The sequence below is a fragment of the Solanum tuberosum genome, unplaced genomic scaffold (genome assembly GCF_000226075.1).
Source record: "Solanum tuberosum cultivar DM 1-3 516 R44 unplaced genomic scaffold, SolTub_3.0 scf00098, whole genome shotgun sequence".
NCBI lineage: Eukaryota > Viridiplantae > Streptophyta > Magnoliopsida > Solanales > Solanaceae > Solanum > Solanum tuberosum.
The window spans coordinates 218,510-238,119 of NW_006239026.1; the positions used below are offsets into that span (position 1 = coordinate 218,510).

At 31.6% G+C, this 19,610-nt stretch overlaps 2 protein-coding genes across 2 annotated transcripts in view; one reads left to right on the forward strand and one right to left on the reverse strand.

Annotated features, from left to right (window-relative positions):
* The window catches only part of LOC102592008 (ATP-dependent RNA helicase DHX36), an 18,669-nt gene extending 16,804 nt beyond the window's left edge, over nt 1-1,865 (forward strand). The window contains exon 19 of the mRNA XM_006348359.2: nt 443-1,865. Coding sequence (XP_006348421.1) covers nt 443-904 — 462 coding nt within the window. The 3' untranslated portion in view covers nt 905-1,865. The remainder of the gene's footprint in view (nt 1-442) is intronic.
* A 565-nt stretch (nt 1,866-2,430) lies between these two features.
* Nucleotides 2,431-11,565, reverse strand: LOC102592336 (ABC transporter G family member 22-like). Its single transcript, XM_006348360.2, has 11 exons — nt 11,480-11,565; nt 10,541-10,955; nt 8,164-8,234; nt 6,902-7,134; nt 6,034-6,189; nt 5,641-5,824; nt 5,256-5,564; nt 4,296-4,583; nt 3,843-4,127; nt 3,634-3,741; nt 2,431-2,973 (listed from the first exon to the last, which is right to left on the reverse strand). The coding sequence occupies exons 2-11, from the start codon at nt 10,938-10,940 to the stop codon at nt 2,752-2,754; spliced, it is 2,256 nt and encodes a 751-aa protein (XP_006348422.1). The 5' UTR covers nt 10,941-10,955; nt 11,480-11,565; the 3' UTR covers nt 2,431-2,751.
* Between the last annotated feature and the right edge of the window lie 8,045 nt (nt 11,566-19,610).

A 19,610-nucleotide genomic window follows, 5' to 3' on the forward strand; every position in this document is an offset into this window, starting at 1 on the left:
GGGGGTGGGGGGAGGGGGTAGTTGGATAGCATGAAGGAAAACGGTCAACCCAGATAATTTGTGAAGAAAGTGAACAGAACTGATGTAAGAATGAGAAAAGCTCAAGTGCTTATCCATTTGAATTATTGGGCCGATCTCCAGAAAATTGGCCCTTGACTAAATAATACCATGACTAAACATGTATTATTTTCTCCCAAGACATCCTACCAAACAACCCCTTAAGGTTCAGTATGTGATAATCCCATGGTTTTCTTTAAATAACAGTCCTGGAGTTTTGAATTTTTGCCTTGAAGACAGAACATCTTATCATATTAAGTTATGTTTTGTCCTTCTTTGGTTGTTAATTTATTTTGAATAATTTCCTATTTATTTGTTAATTTACTGGTTTTTGGATGATTTATCAAAAAATAAAAAGAGTTGCACTGGTTTTTGGATGATGCAGCTTCAAGATCCTGAGGTAGACATCCACAAGGAAGGCAAATACCTTATGCTTGCTGTTCAGGAACTGGTTTCAGGAGATCAGTCTGAGGGCAGGTTTGTGTTTGGTCGTGAAAACAAGAAGCCTAAAGATTCTGACACTGATAGATTTACAAGGGACGGGACAAACCCAAAGAGTTTGTTGCAAACCCTACTTATGAGGGCCAGTCACTCCCCTCCCAAGTACAAAACAAAGCATCTAAAAACAAATGAATTTAGGGCACTTGCAGAGTTCAAGGGAATGCAATTTGTAGGTAAACCAAAGAGAAACAAAGCCCTTGCAGAAAAGGATGCTGCAATAGAGGCACTAGCATGGTTAACTCAAACATCTGAAAAGAATCATGATGAAGATGATAAATCTCCTCCTGATGTCACCGATAACATGCTGAAACTTCTTGGTAAACGCAGGAGATCAAAGCGTCGCTGAGGTTGTGGACACCAGACATTTTTAATAGTTGGTAGTGTGGACCACTAGAAGGTAAGCTTGAAGCTTCCAGTTGATCAACCTCCAGACTCTTTATCTCTTTTGGAAGACCAAATACTCAGTGTGACTGCTGCTTGCCAAGATCTAACAATGGTGGTGCCAGTTTTGGCCCTGGTTTTACTGGTATCAGATTCATCTTAGGCTCATAAAAGAAGTGTACATAAGTGCAAAGTAGGGCCATGAATTATCACCAGATGGCTGCATTAATAAACTAGAACGGTTGACCGGATTGTAAAAATAGGGAGCTGTGAGGTTCTGTTCTTTGAAGTGGCATAACTGCTAGGTCATCTAAGTTGCAACTAACAGGGATCCTTCTACCATTTTTGTTCAATCACCATGGCTTGTTCTTTGGTGTATATAGTAAAGTGTCATGCTTCTGCATGACCCCAGAGCTATCCACAAGAAAGTGACTTTAGCTGAACATACGTTTTCTGCAGTTTTATAAGGAGAGAGTTTCAACAGCTTATCTTGGAAATGAATTGAGCAGTCTCTTAAAGATGCTAGACTCCACAGCAGATCATAAATGGCTCAAGCACATTACTTATCTCCCTCAACAGAGTTTCTTGCTGTAAGTATTCGGAGGAAGAAAAAGATGGACGAGTAAAATATGTGCTCATATTGACTTGAGCAGAGTACCTGAAGAAGCCTATAACATTGTGTGGCTTCTATTAGATTTTAAAGGTTTTATAGTACATTAACTTGTTCGATCGTTGTAACTTTATGCATTAGTTTTATTGTTGTAACTTAACTATAGATTTTCAGCAGCATATGAATTAGTCATTATATGAGCAGCACATTAATGCAAGATGAACCAGTTGTACTCAAAACTTATTCTGTTACTTGGGTTTAATCTGTTTTTGGTTGTATTATATTTATGTCACAGGATTTTGGCTTCAAGGTCTGAGAGTTAACTTGTGTATTCTGCCTTTGCATATATTATGTCCATTATGGATAAAAGAACTACTTATAATTACATAGATGTTATGGAGCTACACTTCTTTGGTGAAATTTGGGTTGCTTACTTGCTCGTAAAAAAATTGTGTGGCACATCTATTCACTCTGGTCTACTTTAACTGCAACTAATTCAGGTTCGTGATTGTGAAGATATGATACTTGGGTCTAACTCAGTCTCAGAAACTAGCTTGTGGCGGGGGGAATTCCCGAGTCCATATAAACAAATTGCCAATCCATTCCTCAGACTCTGATCTACTCTATTGGTAATCCACTCTAATGCTGAGTATAAATTCTAGTATCATACAGTCTCTCTGATGCATTAATGTGCAACTAATTTATTCTGCAACAGTAAAGATATGGCACTCAGGTCTACTTTAACTGCAACTAATTCAGGTTCGTAACTGTAAAGAAATGACACTTGAGTCTAACTCAATCTCAGAAACTAGCTTGTGACGGGAGGATTTCCCAAGCCCATATAAATAAAGGGCGTCACCAATCCATTCTTCAAACCGATGTGAGACTCTAATCCACTCTAACAGTAACCTCATGGATCTCAGTTTGTACTTGATAAACTTGTTACAAACATGAAAAGCTACAATTGAAACCAAAAATTCTCAAGCTACATTTTACATACACTTCATTTCTACTTCTTAAGTTTCTAATACATTAAAAATTTACAATCAACTCTTCTTTCCTTGTGCTAGCTGCAACTTATATCAGCTGTTACAGAGTCTCTTATCTTTATAACAACAATCAGTATTCAGTAGTGTAAGCTGCAAATAGTACTAGTTCTTTATTCTTCTTGAAATTGAACCTTCGTTTTCATCATCGTTCATCTAAGCCCCTGAGTGAAGCTTCATTCTCCGTAAAGATATGTATGCTAGAAGCCGATAGCCAAACACCATAGCTAGTAATGTACTTACTTCCCTTACACCATTGCCTACTTTGATCCCATCCACCCAGTCATTTTTCTCCTTGTATTGAACTTTTAGTAGGAGTTTGTACGTTTGATAGTTATACGATAAGTATCTTAGCCATGATATGAATACCGGTACTTCCTGCAGATCAATTCAACATCATGTATCAGAAATTGGACTGATATGAAGGCAGGGAAAAAGAGGAGAATGCTTTTGTCGCGTCTTGATTCTGAGATGAGACTTGACCAACACTCGATGCCTTAACTTCTATCGAGCAAACCAGGTAAACATATCTAACCATGAATGTGCATATAATACTTTTATGACAACATACTCGGTGTAATCCCATGTCTGGGGAGAGTAGGATGTAAGTAGGCCTTAATCCTTATCCCCACCTCGTGGAGGTATAGAGGTTGTTTCCAAAAGACCCTCAGCTCCAGTGGCGGAGCCAGGATTTTTATTGTTTCAAAATATGAAGAAGTAAACACACTAAAAGTTGAAGGGGGTTCAACATCTACTATATATACATCAAATATAATTTTAACCATGTATAAACAGTGTAATTTTCCGTCAAAAGGGGTTCAGATACTTGGCTCCGCCCCTACTCTATTCAAGTGCAGCAATCAAAGTAGTTGTTAAAGAAGGGAATATGACAGTTGAAAAAAAATGACAACGGATAAGGAAAGCAGTACATAACATCCAGACAAGGAACAACAACAACAAAATAACGCGATATCTGAAAACAGATATCAAAAGCAAGAAAATACAAGAATAAAGCTAATACTACGAATAAATTGTTACCTTTACGAAATATCCACCAGCTAACATGAATGTCATTACTGTTACAGATGCCAAAGTTGTTGCCTTCTTTAAATCCATTAGTGTAGCCCCTATTGCTAGTCCTAATCCCTGGAAACAATGAATTAAGTGACGATTAATAGACGATTGTTACTGAAGTTACCAATGCAAGGGAGTTAAACGTTCCGTGGGAATTGAAGAAAATGGAATACCTGAGCTGCTACGATGCAGAGGAAAGTCGTGAGGACGGTTAGGAAAAAGGCACAAACATCATGTTTCAAGCCTGCCATGAAATATACTACTAAGATAAAGAGTACTGGCAGTATAAGATCCAAGGGAATGTCACTGGTGGTTCGCGCCAAAAAATATGCGCTTAATCTGTACATATCAGCAGATCTTTCTTTGTCCAGCATTGCCCTTTCTTGTGGAAATGTGAAGATTGCTGTGAATACTGGAAAAAAGCCCCAGAACACCGCGATAAAGAACAGCAGCCCCGCCTGCAATGAAGTTCCACTGATATGAGAATTGGTTGTAAATGTGCTACTAGTACATTATTATAAAGGTTTCGTAAACGTTTCAGTTAGCTTCTTTAGAACCATACACTGAAGGATGGTCAGTTGAAGACCATTTGTCGGAAAATTATACTATGTATATATGTCAAATACCTGTTCTTGCATATGTTTAGGACTACCACCACCAGATTGCCACCAGAGCATGCCTAAGATAACTGCAGTTGCAACAACTTGAGTGATTCTCAACCAGCTAAAATAATCGTGGCGTCGTTCTTTAAGTCCTCTCCAGAACAATATGGAGTATTGTGTCCACCAGCTTGCTCCCCATTCTCTCTTTGAGGTAACTACTTTAGACTTCAATTCCTCATCAATCATCATGGGAGCCATAAGTTTCTTTTTTTCGCTCTCAGCAACTCGCGTTTCGTATGCTTCCACTAGATACTGTTAAAAATCAAAAAGAAAATATAGTGAGGATTCATATAGTCGACCCGAACTTGTTGTAGATTGAAGCAGACTTGTTGTTGATATATTGTTTTGGAAAATAGTTGAGCTCTTTCTATGACTAGTTGTGTAAGTGTTCCAAGACATAGAGGTGATCTATCTGCTTGACTGCATTTTTATATGTAAACGACTCTCCAAAAATGTTGTTGCACTTGTGTCGGATCCTCCAACAATACACTATTTTTCAAGGATACGACATGCATCCATCCAACATTTTTGAAGAGTTCGAGCAAATAAGGCCGAAAAACTCAGAAAGTTGAAAAGGAGCAGAATTTTTTTTTAAATGTATGCTAAGTGATAGGTTGAGTTTTTTTCTCAGAAATGATCAAAGAACTTATGTCCTTGAGAATGAAAAAAGTATGTTGCTCGGATTCTTCAAAAATGATGCTTCACTCGTATCTGATCATCCAAAATGCACTACTTTTGGAGGATCCGACACGCACTCGTCGAATGTACCAAAATGTCCTTTCATGTTGTAGTCTTAAACATGACGTGTGGAAAGTTAGAATTAAAGAGTTGCCAAAAAAATGGAAAGAGACATATATACATTCTTTTTGAAACGGAAAGTAAGATAAACAAATTAAAACGGAGAGAGTAGTAGAATTTATTCACCTCATGCACAATTGCTGGTGATGGCTTTCCATTCCTTGTTTCAGTATCTGAATTCCCAATCTGTACTTTGTCCTCCAACTCTGATGGAACGGAAACATCGTTTAAGTTTCCATTCGCGAGATCCAGCAGGAATTCTGCTGGATTCATTGGTATCAAAGGTGTACATCCTATAGTTGAAAAATAGTCCATTGCCTCAGATGCCTTCCCAAAATAAAGCAAACTCCCTTTGCCAAGAAGAATCAACTTATCAAACTTGTGGAATAGTCTACTAGACGGTTGATGGATCGTTGTGATCACTGTCTTTCCAGCCTATAACCACAGAATTGTAAGGACATATGACTCGTGCCATGACGAAATCTTAGATAAAACAGAGAGAAAGTCTTACCTCAGCGATATCGTGTAATATCTCAACTGTCCTTAAAGCTGTTGTTGAATCCAAACCGGATGTAGGTTCATCGAGGAACAATAAGGAGGGGTTGATTATGATCTCATTTCCAATACAGACGCGTTTTCTTTCTCCTCCTGATACTCCACGAACGAAGGAGCCACCAATCATTGTGTCTTGGCATCTGATAAAACATCACATTCCTCATTCAGCTTTCACAAAATGAAATGCATGATAGGAAATTTACTTAATATGTATAAATAACTTATCCTGAATCCAGTAATCTACCTTTTTCTTAGAATTCAGAAGTCATAAACTCAAAATTTATCATTCTGCCTCTGGTCACACGAAGATTATTTCACAAATTTGTCAAGTATAGAAACAATAACTTACCTCTCTAGTCCTAGCTCGTATATCACATCGATGGCTCGTTTTTGTTTCTCCTCCTTCGTCAGTTTCTTTGGTAGTCGTAGGCGTGCTGCATACGTTAAAGTTTCTCTCACTGTCAAGTGAGGAAATAGTATGTCATCTTGAGTCACAAATCCAATCCTGCCAAAGATTTCACATCCATTTGTTACATTCGAGTGAAAGAAAATCAGTCGAATCCTTCAAAAATGCACTATATCCCGGAGGATCCAACAGGCTTGGTGAATGTCTGCTATGTTGCTCAAGACTCTCCAAATATGTTGTCGCGACTATGTTGGATTCTCCAAAAAAAAAAAGTACTAATTCTGGAAGATCCGACAGGTAACCAGTCAACATTTTTTCTAGAGTTCGAGCAACATAGTCACTTGATGAATATTGGCTATATATGTTGTTCAGACACTCCAAAAATGTTGTCGCACCTATGTCAGATCCTCTAAAAATGCATTACTTCTGGAGGATCCAACATCACACCAGTCAACATTTTTGAAGAGTTACGAGCAACATAAGCCATGATGAATATTGGCTATATATGTTGTTCAGACACTCCAAAAATGTTGTCGCACCTATGTCAGATCCTCTAAAAATGCATTACTTCTGGAGGATCCAACATCACACCAGTCAACATTTTTGAAGAGTACGAGCAACATAGCCACTTGATGAATATTGGCTATATATATATATGTTGTTCAGACTCTCCAAAAATGTTGTCGCACCTATGTCAGATCCTCTAAAAATGCATTACTTCTAGAGGATCCAACATCACACCAGTCGACATTTTTGAAGAGTCTGAACAACATAAAAACCGCCTAATGAATTCCGGAGTGTAATCAATCACCTGCTCTTTAAATGCTTTGAATATGGTTGTTCATTGTAAGTGATTGAACCTCCTGTTGGTTCTTTCACCCTCCCTCCAAGCAGGCTGAGCAACGTCGTTTTTCCGCTACCGGAAGGTCCCATCATGGCTAAAACTTCCCCTGGATCAACAGAACCACTTATTCCTGTCAAAATTTCCTTCTCTCTTGTTGATGTTACACCTTTGATAACCACCTTGTAACATACCTCAGTAAACTGCAGAATTTTTGTCAAAATAAGTAACTTGACAATAAGTTCATTCAATTAACTAGAATGTTAAAATAACAACTATATCGAAAATTTACGCCCTCGCGTATGTAGCCTGTGAGCAGTGGCGGATCTAGAATTTTAAAATAACTGCATACTTTACTAGATTATGTGGTACATTTTTGTGCAACACTTTTTCTAAGGTTGTTGTTTGTTAAAAGAGTTAACGATCAAAAACATACCTAAAACTATCGTTTTTTCACGAGTTTCAAACCTCCAACTATCAGTTCTTTCCTTTTCCTATTTGAACTACCACCATCTATGTATTAAAACATACACAACTATTGATTGTTCCCTTTTCCTACCTGAACGATCCTACCTGAACTATCACCATCGTTCAGGTAAGAAAAAGGAAACATCTGATAGTTGAAGTGTGTTTGGATACATAGATAGTGATAATTCAGGAAGTAAAAGGGAAGAACTGATAGTTAAAGTGTGAAACTCGCGAAAAAGTATACTTCAGATGTGTTTTCGACCTTTAAGGGGGGAAGGGAAGTCTTGTACAAAAATACCACATGCAATGAGATTCTGTACAAGACTGAACCTGATGTTTAAAGGATCGCTTCGTAACATTAACCTCCCTCCTTTTGCCTGTCCAAATACATAGTAGTACCCAATCAATTCGTATTTCCAACAGGCGATGTCAGAAATTTCACGATAATATACACTACTAAGAAAAAATTGATATTAGCGACCACGGACAAATATTGTAGCTAAACAACAAAACTCCTCACTAAATAGGATTAGTGATAAATTATATAATAAAAAATTATGTTAGCTACGAGCAATTTAGCGACATGTTAGCAACAAAGTTCATGACTTATTCCATTTTTTTTGGTTAGTGACTATTTGACCTATATATATTACTATAATTTTTCAGTAAAGAGCGTTCAACTGATCACCCTTCCGTCTATATATACCTAAACCAAAAAATTGAAGAAAGTGTTATTTATGAATTTTAATAACTTAGGTTCACACCTTGAGGTATATTGGTAAGGTAGGTTCTGCTTGAATCTTCATTTTTCTTGTGCCAGCTTCAATATCTTCAGCTGCAATAATTACATAAATACATATATAAATATAGCCAGAGCCGAATTTAGAATTTGAAGTTTATTGTTTCTGCAACGATAATAAGTACTTAATGTAACAATAACTCGGCTCATTGTCAAATATTTACATATATTTAGTCAATTTCTCAATAGATAGCAAAAACTATCGAGTTCACGTGAACTCACATATTACATTGTAGATTTGTCCCGATATATAATTTATTATGAGCATGAATCTAGGACTATGATGATTAATTTATCGCACGTTACTTCCTATTAGCATACTCCCTCCGTCTCATAACGTTACATAGTTTTATTCAATATGACATTTTAGAAAGGAAAGATGACTATTGAAATTTATGATCTTTAATATGTCATAATATTTGGTTGCTATAGTAATTTATCAATTACAAAATATAAAACATGATCAAGGTAACAAGGCTTTATACTATAATATGTTTTTAATTAGTTGATTAAATTACTATTTTCCTAATAATTATACATTAACCAAATACATGTTGAAAAAGGAAATTTTAGAACTACATATATTTAAATGAAGCATTGTGACCATCCTTGTGAGTACATAATATTAACATTAATGATAATACTTTTTCATCGATGTCTCGACTTCGAGCCCGGAATATAGAGTTTCTTTTCTTTATCAGCATTTTACACAACTCAATATAAAACTTTTCAGCATGAATCTATATTTAATCAAGCTTTAATATAAATATCGAAAACATAATGAAACACCTCACACAAAGTTATTAGTATGATAATAAATCAACATCAACAATAATATATCCAGTGAAATTCTACGGTGTGATGATAAACCATAAAGTAAAAATACATTTTTTTTGGGGGGTTTTGCTTTAATAATTGCTATATATGATATATCCCACTCAACTCTATCAAAAAGTATTTGTAGGTGCACAAAGTGGGCACCATGATAAGACTGAAAACTAACCTACTTTAGTGTAATTTTCCTATTTAAACCAACAAAATTGGCAACACATTATTTGAACAAGTGTCTATTGATAATTGTGGAGGGTGACAACTTTTGTAGGCCAAACTTATCCTACAATTAATAAGTGGTCAATATATGAAAAAATATATATATATTTGAAATCAATTTGAAAAAAAAAGTGTTTGGACATAATATAAATTATTGATTTCAAATAAAATTATTAAAATTTATTCCTAAAGTTTTTTTTTTTAATTTATAAAAGAAAGTAATGAAAGAAACTTTTCACTATGGACCTTCATATGACTACCATAAAAAAAGAAGGGGGTCCACTTTTCACCAGTTTCTTACTTTAGGGACCTCTAGGGGAAAAAAAGTCAGTGTGACAGTGTTTAATATTGACCCCATGCACATGAAATAGGCTAGGTCATGGCTTTTTGGCTTTTAGTCGTTTTTGAGCTCGATTAATTCAAATTTTGTATTATTCAATCTTATTTTGAGGATAAAGCGCTCATAAGTTATAATCAGGATGATTTTATATCTAAGGCTCAAATAAGAAAGTATATACAAAAAGTCTCGTTTTGATGAGGCTAATAATACACTCATACCAGAAGAAGACAGATAATTTAATACCTAGGGTTCGAAATTCGATTCTGAGATTGTTCGGTACCTTCTTTTGGGCCTGACTAATTAATTTGAGCTGAAAAGTCCTATTAAGCGTTTCAATCATAAAAACAATTCTATACTTAGAATTTAAATCTGAAAAGTCTAACTAAGAACGGAAGAATAATTATCACTTCACCGCAACCTTTCTCATAAAAGGTTGAACTTCTTTCTTCCCTTCTTCTATATATATAAAAAACTTTTCCTTTCTTGAACCAATCATTTGTCTATTTTTAAGCCTTTAACATTATTAATTTTTTTATTTGTTTCCTAATAAATGCTATATAACTACTTATAGTAAGTCTTTTTTTTCGTTGTTGTATAGTGATGGCTTTAATTATCTATACATTCCCTCAAGAGGAAGGAAAACTAAAAGAAAGTAAAGTGTTTAAATAATTAAATGTGGCAGCCTGTTGAGAGGATATATGTGAATTGACACAAATGCCCTTACACATGTAGGGTTATGAATTATTTATAACCAAGATATCTCTTTATTAACAAGGGTATTTATGTCTTTTGAAATGATTGAACTTTTTGTGGTGCACAAATTAAAGAAATGTTGGCAAAAATTTGAACTTTCCTTTTTTCTTGGAAAAAAGAACTAAAGAATCATTATTTAATTAAGCTTTAATAGTAATATTATTTTTTGTGTCAAACGTAAAAATAAAAATGTACTTACGAATATCATCATCATCATCACTAAAGGGTTTCATATCCGCAATCTCATCTGAGGGCACTGTAAAGCCCGTGAAAGAGAAAGATAAGCCCAAACTGGCACTAGAGGCGCGGCTCAGGGCCGCACCACTACTGACTTCATCTAAGTCAAATTTCAATTGAGCACTCCTTGACTTTCTAATGTGTGTGTTATTTTTCGATCCTACGCCACTCCGCCCTGGTGATGCACCTGTTAACCGTCTGCTTGACTTTCTCGATAACGTCTCCGACCCTCCTCCTCCTCCCGCCACGTCACCGTTCATCGGCGACGACTTTGTTCCTCCTCCCATTGCTGCTGAAATTGCTTCCACCAATTGATCTGACTTTGTACGTAGTAAACTTGTGGTACTTGGCCTATCCATCATTATATTATTTTTTTCCTTTAATTAAAAGGTAATTGTGTTAATTATACATGCATGCAATAATAATAATAATAATAATTCAACTTATAACAATATGTTTTTGAAAACATAAAAGAATAAAAAAGGTCAATTTTATTAAGTAAAAAACCATGCATATCTACATGTATGTATATAAGTTCTCATATAATTAACTAGCATTTTCCTATATTATATATATAATTTTTTCTTTTAAAGATTTACTAAGTTATCAAAAACAACAAGAAAAGGAGAAGGAAAAGAAACAATACTAGAAAGGAAGAAAAATGTCATGTTACCTTTCACTAATTCTATCAACAAAACTATATACTATAAAGTTTCAAGAATAAAAGAGACGTGACGATTTTTTCATTTTTTTTAGTTTCTTTAATCGAAAGAATTCATTCGAACTCCCATCATTGAAAAATTTATATGTATATATAATTGATTATTATGAACGAACTTCGTTATGAAAATTTTGGCTGGAAAAAAGATGAACAAATTAAAGTTGCAATATATTATCATACCTTTGCACAAATAATAATAACAATAAGAAAGAAGAGTTGTGGAGAGAATACTCAAATATTATTTCATTAGTTCTATGAACTCTTTATGGAACTCTTTTACTTGTCCAAAGTGCAATTCATTTTTCTTTTATAGCTAGAAAAATAAAGACATGAAAGTTAAAATGACATAAATACCCTTGTCCATTACCCCACCCCCACTCCACCCCACCCCACCCCAAAAAACCAATATATTTTTGCATAGTTACACTAACGGTGGAAAAACACTTGGCATAAATGCAAAAAATATTATTCATAAACATGAACAACAACATCAAGTTTTAATTTGTCTAGTCCAAATCATCCTTGTCATACACGTGTATGCATTGCTTTTCTTTTGTGAAATCATCACTTTAGAGTCTTTTCATTATCCTATATTTATTGAGTTTACACTCTTATATATCGTCAGTGTAAATAATATATTGATATCATTTGAATGATCTAATAATATAATATATGAACGTTTCTCTATAACAATAATAATGTATATTAATTAAATTCTTACTACACGATACTTTGTTTTATTTTATTTTTCATTGATTTGAGTTCGACTAATTCAAAAAGTTTCATTCTTGAGGGAAAATATTCATATTGACTCGAATCTAAGATTTTAGAATAATTAAAGATTGAAATGTTACTTTTCAAAATCTTTGGTGATAATTAGGTACTTGTTTGTCATAGCACTTTCACTATTTAATGGTCTTGTTCTTTTCTTTTCTTTTATAATAATATTATCAAAAAAAAAATTAAGCGGAGAATTTTTTGAAGATAATTTTTCAGACTCTATTTATAAAATTGCGCTGAATGAATATATTGTTGTTGTTATTTATATATCATCAACATTACTTTAATTTTTAATAGATATAATGTTTCCTATACCAACTAATGTATTTTTTTTTTCGATTATTAGTACATATTGAGTACAAATTTATGTACAATATGATGCACCTATATATTGCCTAGCTATTTATGTGTATTCGTATTAGATATGTTTCATCCTATTTTCATTTCTAATAATATAGGAAGAATGTCCTTGTCCAAGGTGTTAAGTCTCCCTCTATCAATTTTATGTGTCTATATTTGTCTTCTAGTTAATTAATCGGTTAAAAAAAGAATGTTACATTCTTACCACAAATAATACTTCATCCGTTTCAAGTTATATGAATATGTAATTGATTAGACACGATTTTTAAGAGAAAAGGAAAAAAAATGAAATTGGTGAAACTAAAACAAACTATAAAAAAAATTGTGGTAGTAAATCATCTAGAAAAGAATATAAAAAAAATATCACTCTTAGAAAAATATGTCATATAAATTAGCAATACAATTATACAAATATCACTAACTCATTTTAGACTATATAAATTCAAATTTTCTTTCTTAAAATCTTAATATAAAATTAAGCACCATCATATAAATTGAAACAAAAATCTGTATATAGTTAAAGTTTGCAGATTTGATTTATGAGAGAAAAAATCGAGGTACATAGTTGGTCCCATTGGATTTATTCTTGATAAATTTTGAATATGAAACATAAATAAATATTTTACAAAATTGGTTATGGTGGTAAATATTTTTCTTGAATTTTATTTTTGTGTCGATTTTATGAATTTTTTTTTTTTTTCCTTTTTTGCATTAATGAAATTTAACCTTATTAGGGTAGGCACAATGCCGCCATTTTAATCAAACGGTAGAAGATGACAAAGAGAAAAAAATGAATAGAAATTGAAAGAAATTTGTCAATACATAACCCATAGGGCGCCAATTGTCCCATTCTCATATTACCTTGCTTCAAGGGCAAAAGAGTTTTTGGAGTTTTTTTGGGGGGTAGGGGGTGGGGGTAGGTGGACTATTGTTTTTTCATCCGTCATTTGACATACCTATTGTATTTGAATTCGTGTCGTGTAGGGTCTCATTCATAGGGAAGTGTCTTCCTATTAAAGATTATTTCATATTCAAGATTCGAACTCATAATGAGGAGCAGTTTTGTCCACTACATAATATTCGTGTCTTCTTATGAATATTATCACTTAGACGTGGAATTTTTTGTTATTATACATAATTGTAGTAAGATGAATAAGATTTCATCCACTCTTAATTAAAGTAATCAAATTTGAATCTTGAAAATAAAAAAATTATATACAAACGTTTTACCTTTTAAACGGTCTTAAGCAAGGATGTGGATGCAACATTCAAGTACTGAATTCATTTGAACGCAATATTTTTGATACGAACATAAATTGTGTATATACATTTATCAAAATTATAATAAATAATAAGTCTGAACTCGTTATAATTTTTGAAATTACAATAAATTTAATGCTAAAAACCCTAAAAATTAAATATATAAAATTTAATTTCTGAATTTGTTTCTAATATTGAATGATGTAAATCTATATTAATTGAAACTCTAAAATAATTATCAATTATCAGATGAAAAATAAAAAAGTTCTTTTTTGTTTATATGTCATGCATGATGCATGCCTATCCAATATTATGATTCTTCTTAAAAAGAATATATTGAAGTGCAAGTTTCTCATTTTTCTTTTCTTGTTTTATCATGATCATTGTCATTATTGTTGTCATTATTAATCTCCTAATAAATACCTTTGTGACAAAAAAAATGTTCTATTATTATTTATCAAGAAATTGATAGATATAATTGTTCATCAAATAATAATTATTAAATAAAATATTTTTTAATAAATATAATTATTTTTAGTCGACCAGTTAAATATAAAATTTTCTCTTATAATATGTCTCTCGATAAGCTTTCTTTAATATATATAATATTCGATCAAAGGACTCTTATCATTAAAATTTATTGGAATATTAAAAGAAAAGTATTCAATCATTAACATATTCTCTTGTGTTTGATATGATAAAAGTCAAATTTTATAGATTTTTTTAATGAAAAGTAATATTCTATTGTTTAACTAGCAAAACATATTTTCATTATCAGAATATGTAACAAAATATTTTCCTCACTTATAAATGGAAGTCATTTTCGTTTCACTAAATCCAACTAATATCGAAATAATACTATTAATCATTAATATTAATAATGAAAAAAATCATTACTATTTTAAAACCTTATTATATAAAAGGGTAAAATTTTCATTTTCGAAAAGCAACAAGAAACAGTTATGGTTTGAGGTATGAGTGGCTATAAGCATTTTCCCTTCCTTATAATAGGGTGGGGTTTATCGACCTGGGTTGTTGTGCAGTAGTGAAACTGATTCATCCTTAATTAGAAATATCGTATTTGAGTTCTGAGTATGGAGAAAATTTTATTGAAAGTGTTACTCTAAATGAGCTCTGCAGTGAGCAATTCAAATTTAATCGGATTAATGTGGACTTCAAACACCATATAGGAAATTGGGGTTGGGGTAGGGGGTGGGTGGGGTAGGGGTGGGGTGGATTTAGACAAAGTGACCCCCAAAAGGACATTTTTGGTGATTTTGTTGATAAGAGATTTGTCTACTTGTCTTTGCTTGGGTGGTATGGTTGGTAACCACATAGTCTGTCCTAGGCGACACGTGTCATCCCAAATAATCTCATCCACTTGGTTTTAGTTCTCTAAAATTAAAAAATGTATTAAGATAAGATCATCTTATTATTATTATAGTAATAATTATAATAAACATAAGGTATTATAAATTCATTGACTCAACTAATTTAAATTACCGCAACCTGATAAAAAAATAAATAAATTAACACAACATAGAATTCATATAAGGGAAACACGCTCTTTGCTGAAAATCTATCATTTTCAAAGCTCGAACTTCAGATATCTAACTAAGAATAAAAATGGAATACTATAGATCTAACATATAACTTTCGACATGAGAACTATATATATGTAAAATTTTCCTTAAATTTCATAAATATTAGATTTGAACCTATTGAATTTAAATTTAAATTCGTGTCTAATTAAAAATTGAGGGATCCCCTTGACGTAATAATATGTATCTATCACATAATTGTGGAAATGTATATTCTAGTATTTTATGTATATATGTATTTATAGTAATCCATTTAAGTTTAGAGAATATTTATATTATATTATATATTAGAGAAACAGGTAATAATATCTAGAAGTGAGAGGGAATTAGACTATCAAAATAAAATAATAATGTGTTGCAATATCAATAGGATAAGGTGAACTAAGACGTGAGGATTCATATAATTGATTCTAATTTATTTATGATCGAAGATTAATATTGTTGTTATATTATAATTAAATAAGCAATTTTTTTGGTCAAACTTCTAAAATTTATTTATTTTAAAAAATATATTGTTTTTTTAATCAAAAGTGAACCAATATTCCAAAAATACTTATGAGCAAAGCTATTTAAAAAAAAAACTTAATGTACTAAATTACCTTATAATATTTTTGATTTTTTACCATTTAATAGATTAGTATGTTTTCTTTTCGATTTTGTATTTATATATCTTTTTTTTTCTTTTTTTTTTTGTTTTCCACCTGATGTCGTTGTCAATATTTGAGTTTCGATTAAATCTGGATTGCACATTACAGTCTGTAAGGCCCATTCGAAAGTGATGTTCCCAACAAGATTTTTTCCATACTCAAAGCTCGAATCAAAACTTTTAATTAAGAATAAATCAGTTCCACCACTGTACAATATCTTTCAGGCACACGAGTACTGTCATAACATTTTTCCAATTCAATATTATAATAATTTCATTCTACTTGTTCCATCTTTATCTAGTATTAAATATCATTCTATTGAAACACTAAATTTAGATATATAAAATGACACATTTAAATAGTAGGGAAAATAACAACTAAAACAATTATTATAAATCAATTTCAAACATCCTCTGATAATAAAATCGCATTATTTGACAGGAAGAAGAAGTGTTCTATTCCCAAATAAAATCTCCAAGTCACCAATTCAAATTAGTCGAGCTTCAAATTAAATATCTTACAAAAAAAAATTGAACATTTTCTGAAAATAAAGTTGCATGATACGATAGAAATCGCTCTTCTATATTAACAAATTAAAAAAATTCATGTCGAATCTGACTTAGGCGAGCTCTAAATTAGATATCAGACAAACAAACTCGAACATCCCCTGAAAATAAAGTCGTGTTTTGTAGAAAACACTCTATTCCCAAATCAAATATTCTCAATGTAAATTTAAATTAATCAAACTCCAAAATAGATATAAGATGAAAAACTCGAACATCCTCTAAAAAAAAACTCCACATTTGACAAAAAAAAAACACATTATTCACTTATTAAACTTATTCAGCGCGAATATAAATCAATCGAGCTACAAAATAAATATCGATAGAAAACCCTCAAATGTCTAATAAAAAGTGTTTTATTCTTAAATTAATTTTTTTAAAAATAAATTTAAATTTAAATTAGTCAAACTTCAACACGAACGATTCACCGTTAAATCCTAAAAGAGGGGGCGGTGCCGGCCTAAAGAGGGAAAAACAGGTGAGTCGTGACAAAGACCGCACTGCGTGGCAGACAATGGAAACCCAGTATGGCTAGTGACATTATTGTATATTTATTTGGTCACATACATGTTTTTTTTTTAAAATATATATATTTTCGATATTCGATATTTATATTAAATATTGAAATTTGATTAATTTTTATTTTTTTTAAAAAGGTGATTTTGTATCTATATCTTAAACTCAAAATTCCTAACTGAAACGATATGTATTACTCTATCATAATCTTTAACGGCAGATGCAAGGCTAGATAAGATTAAGAAAAGGGCGAGGTCAGAAATTTCAGTAAGAATATTCAAGATTTAATATATTTTATACAGTAAAATCCCACTATTGAAGTATATTTGTATGAAAAATAATTGACCTATATACTTCATAATTATTTTTTTTACATATATAGTATAATCTTTCGACAAATCGTGTTTGACTCTCCAACCTTCGCTACATGTTGCTACACTACTAGGTAAGGGATTCATCCAAACTCTATTCAAGCGGAAAATTACATTATTTATATATGGTTAAAACTATTTTTTACATATATATAATAGATTAATGTTGAAACCTTTTGACTTTTTCATATATTTACTTCTTTATATATTAAATTATTTTAGTGAAAATTCTGACTCTGCCAGACAGACAGTGCCTTTTATTTATTTTTTCAAATGAATTTTTTTCAATTTTTCAGTGATTATATATATGCCACGTGTTAGAGTGGTCACAGCACATGTTAGGCTGTCAAAATGGCTATATTTGCAACATTTGGCATGTGGAATCATTTTGAGACCTAATTAATGAATTATATCACGTATCTTTTATGATTTGCTTCTTATTTATTAATTAAAAAAAGTAGGTTTTTGTTTCTTACTTTACAATTGTCAATTTTTTACATGGATAATGACACTTAACTTTTAGCATTTACTATTTTAAACTTTTATTAATGGTTCATTTCGTCTCAATTTATCTGACGATATTTGATTCGATATGAAATTTTAGAGGAAAAAAAAGAACTTGTCGCTACAAAAATAGGAAATGAATTTTTTATGGTTTTAAATTGTTTCACAAGTAAATAAAAAAGTTTAAAAATTAAAATTGTTATCAAATATAAAAATATAAAAAAAATTACTAAAAAGAAAATAATGTCATATAAATTGAAAGAGAGAGAGTAAGTTTTTTTGGAGGACACTTGACCTTCTCTTTTTTTAAAAAAAATCATCCAAAATTATTTTAATTTTCCTCTGTTTCAATTTATTAATTTAATTTTTTTTCTAGCTAAGTAAAAAATTAGAACTTTTTTTAATATAAGAAAATTAATATTTGGTTGACGTCAGCCAGAACAAGTAGTAAAATTTGTTAAAGTAAAATCTACATTAGTATTATCATGCAATCAACATTGTTGTTATATGACAAAATTGTCGTGGAATTGTTGAGATCTTTTTACTTTTAATCAGAAATTTTAAATTTGAATTCTAAGACTTGAAAAGATCTTAGTGAAAATTAAATGCCGCTCTTCATAAATGACCCGTAATATATGAATTAAAATTGGACGCCAATATAAATATCGAATAGAAAAACCATTATTGATACTATATAATATCTTTGAACTAAAGTTGGTGGCATATTCAATATTATCTATTATTTATTCATTATTATAAAAATTCAAGTGGGAAATCAGTTGGGATATTCCTAGTGCTACTTTCTGTACTATGTGTTATCATAATTGTATATTTGCCAAACGCCATATGAAAGGAGGCGTTGAGTCGGATTTAGAATTTAAAAATTATAAATAAAGGCATTAAAGGGTGTTGAGTTGGATTCAGAATTTAAAAGTTATAAATAAATATATTAAAGAGATGAATTGAGTTAAATTTAAATTGAATGAATTAAAATTAGTTAAATAAATAAATAGGTTATTAAGTTTCAGGATTATTTGAAATGAAATAAAATTATGTCAAAATAAGTTAAACAATAAGTTATAACCCGACTCAATAATTCTTAATAGGGAAAATTGTATATAATAGCAAACTATTAATTCAAATTAAATGCTATAAATATTGTTTGATTTAATTGTACCTCATAGGAAACTATTGATATTTCACCTCTCTCCTGGTGAATCTCGCTCGCCACTCTCGTTCTCTCCCTCGCCTCTCTCATTTTTTATACAAACGCAAGTGTATAAAGTGCGTTTGTGTTTATATAAAGCGAGAGAAAATTGTATATATACATATATTTTCGTTCCCCTCTCTCCCCTCTCCCAGATCTCGCTCGCTCACTCGCCTCTCTCACAAAGAAGGGAAAATTGTATATAATAGCAAACTATTAATTCAAATTAAATGCTATAAATATTGTTTGATTTAATTGTACCTCATAGGAAACTATTGATATTTCACCTCTCTCCTGGTGAATCTCGCTCGCCACTCTCGTTCTCTCCCTCGCCTCTCTCATTTTTTATACAAACGCAAGTGTATAAAGTGCGTTTGTGTTTATATAAAGCGAGAGAAAATTGTATATATACATATATTTTCGTTCCCCTCTCCCAAATCTCGCTCGCTACTCTCCCAGATCTCGCCCGCTCACTCGCCTCTCTCACTTTATACAAAAAAAC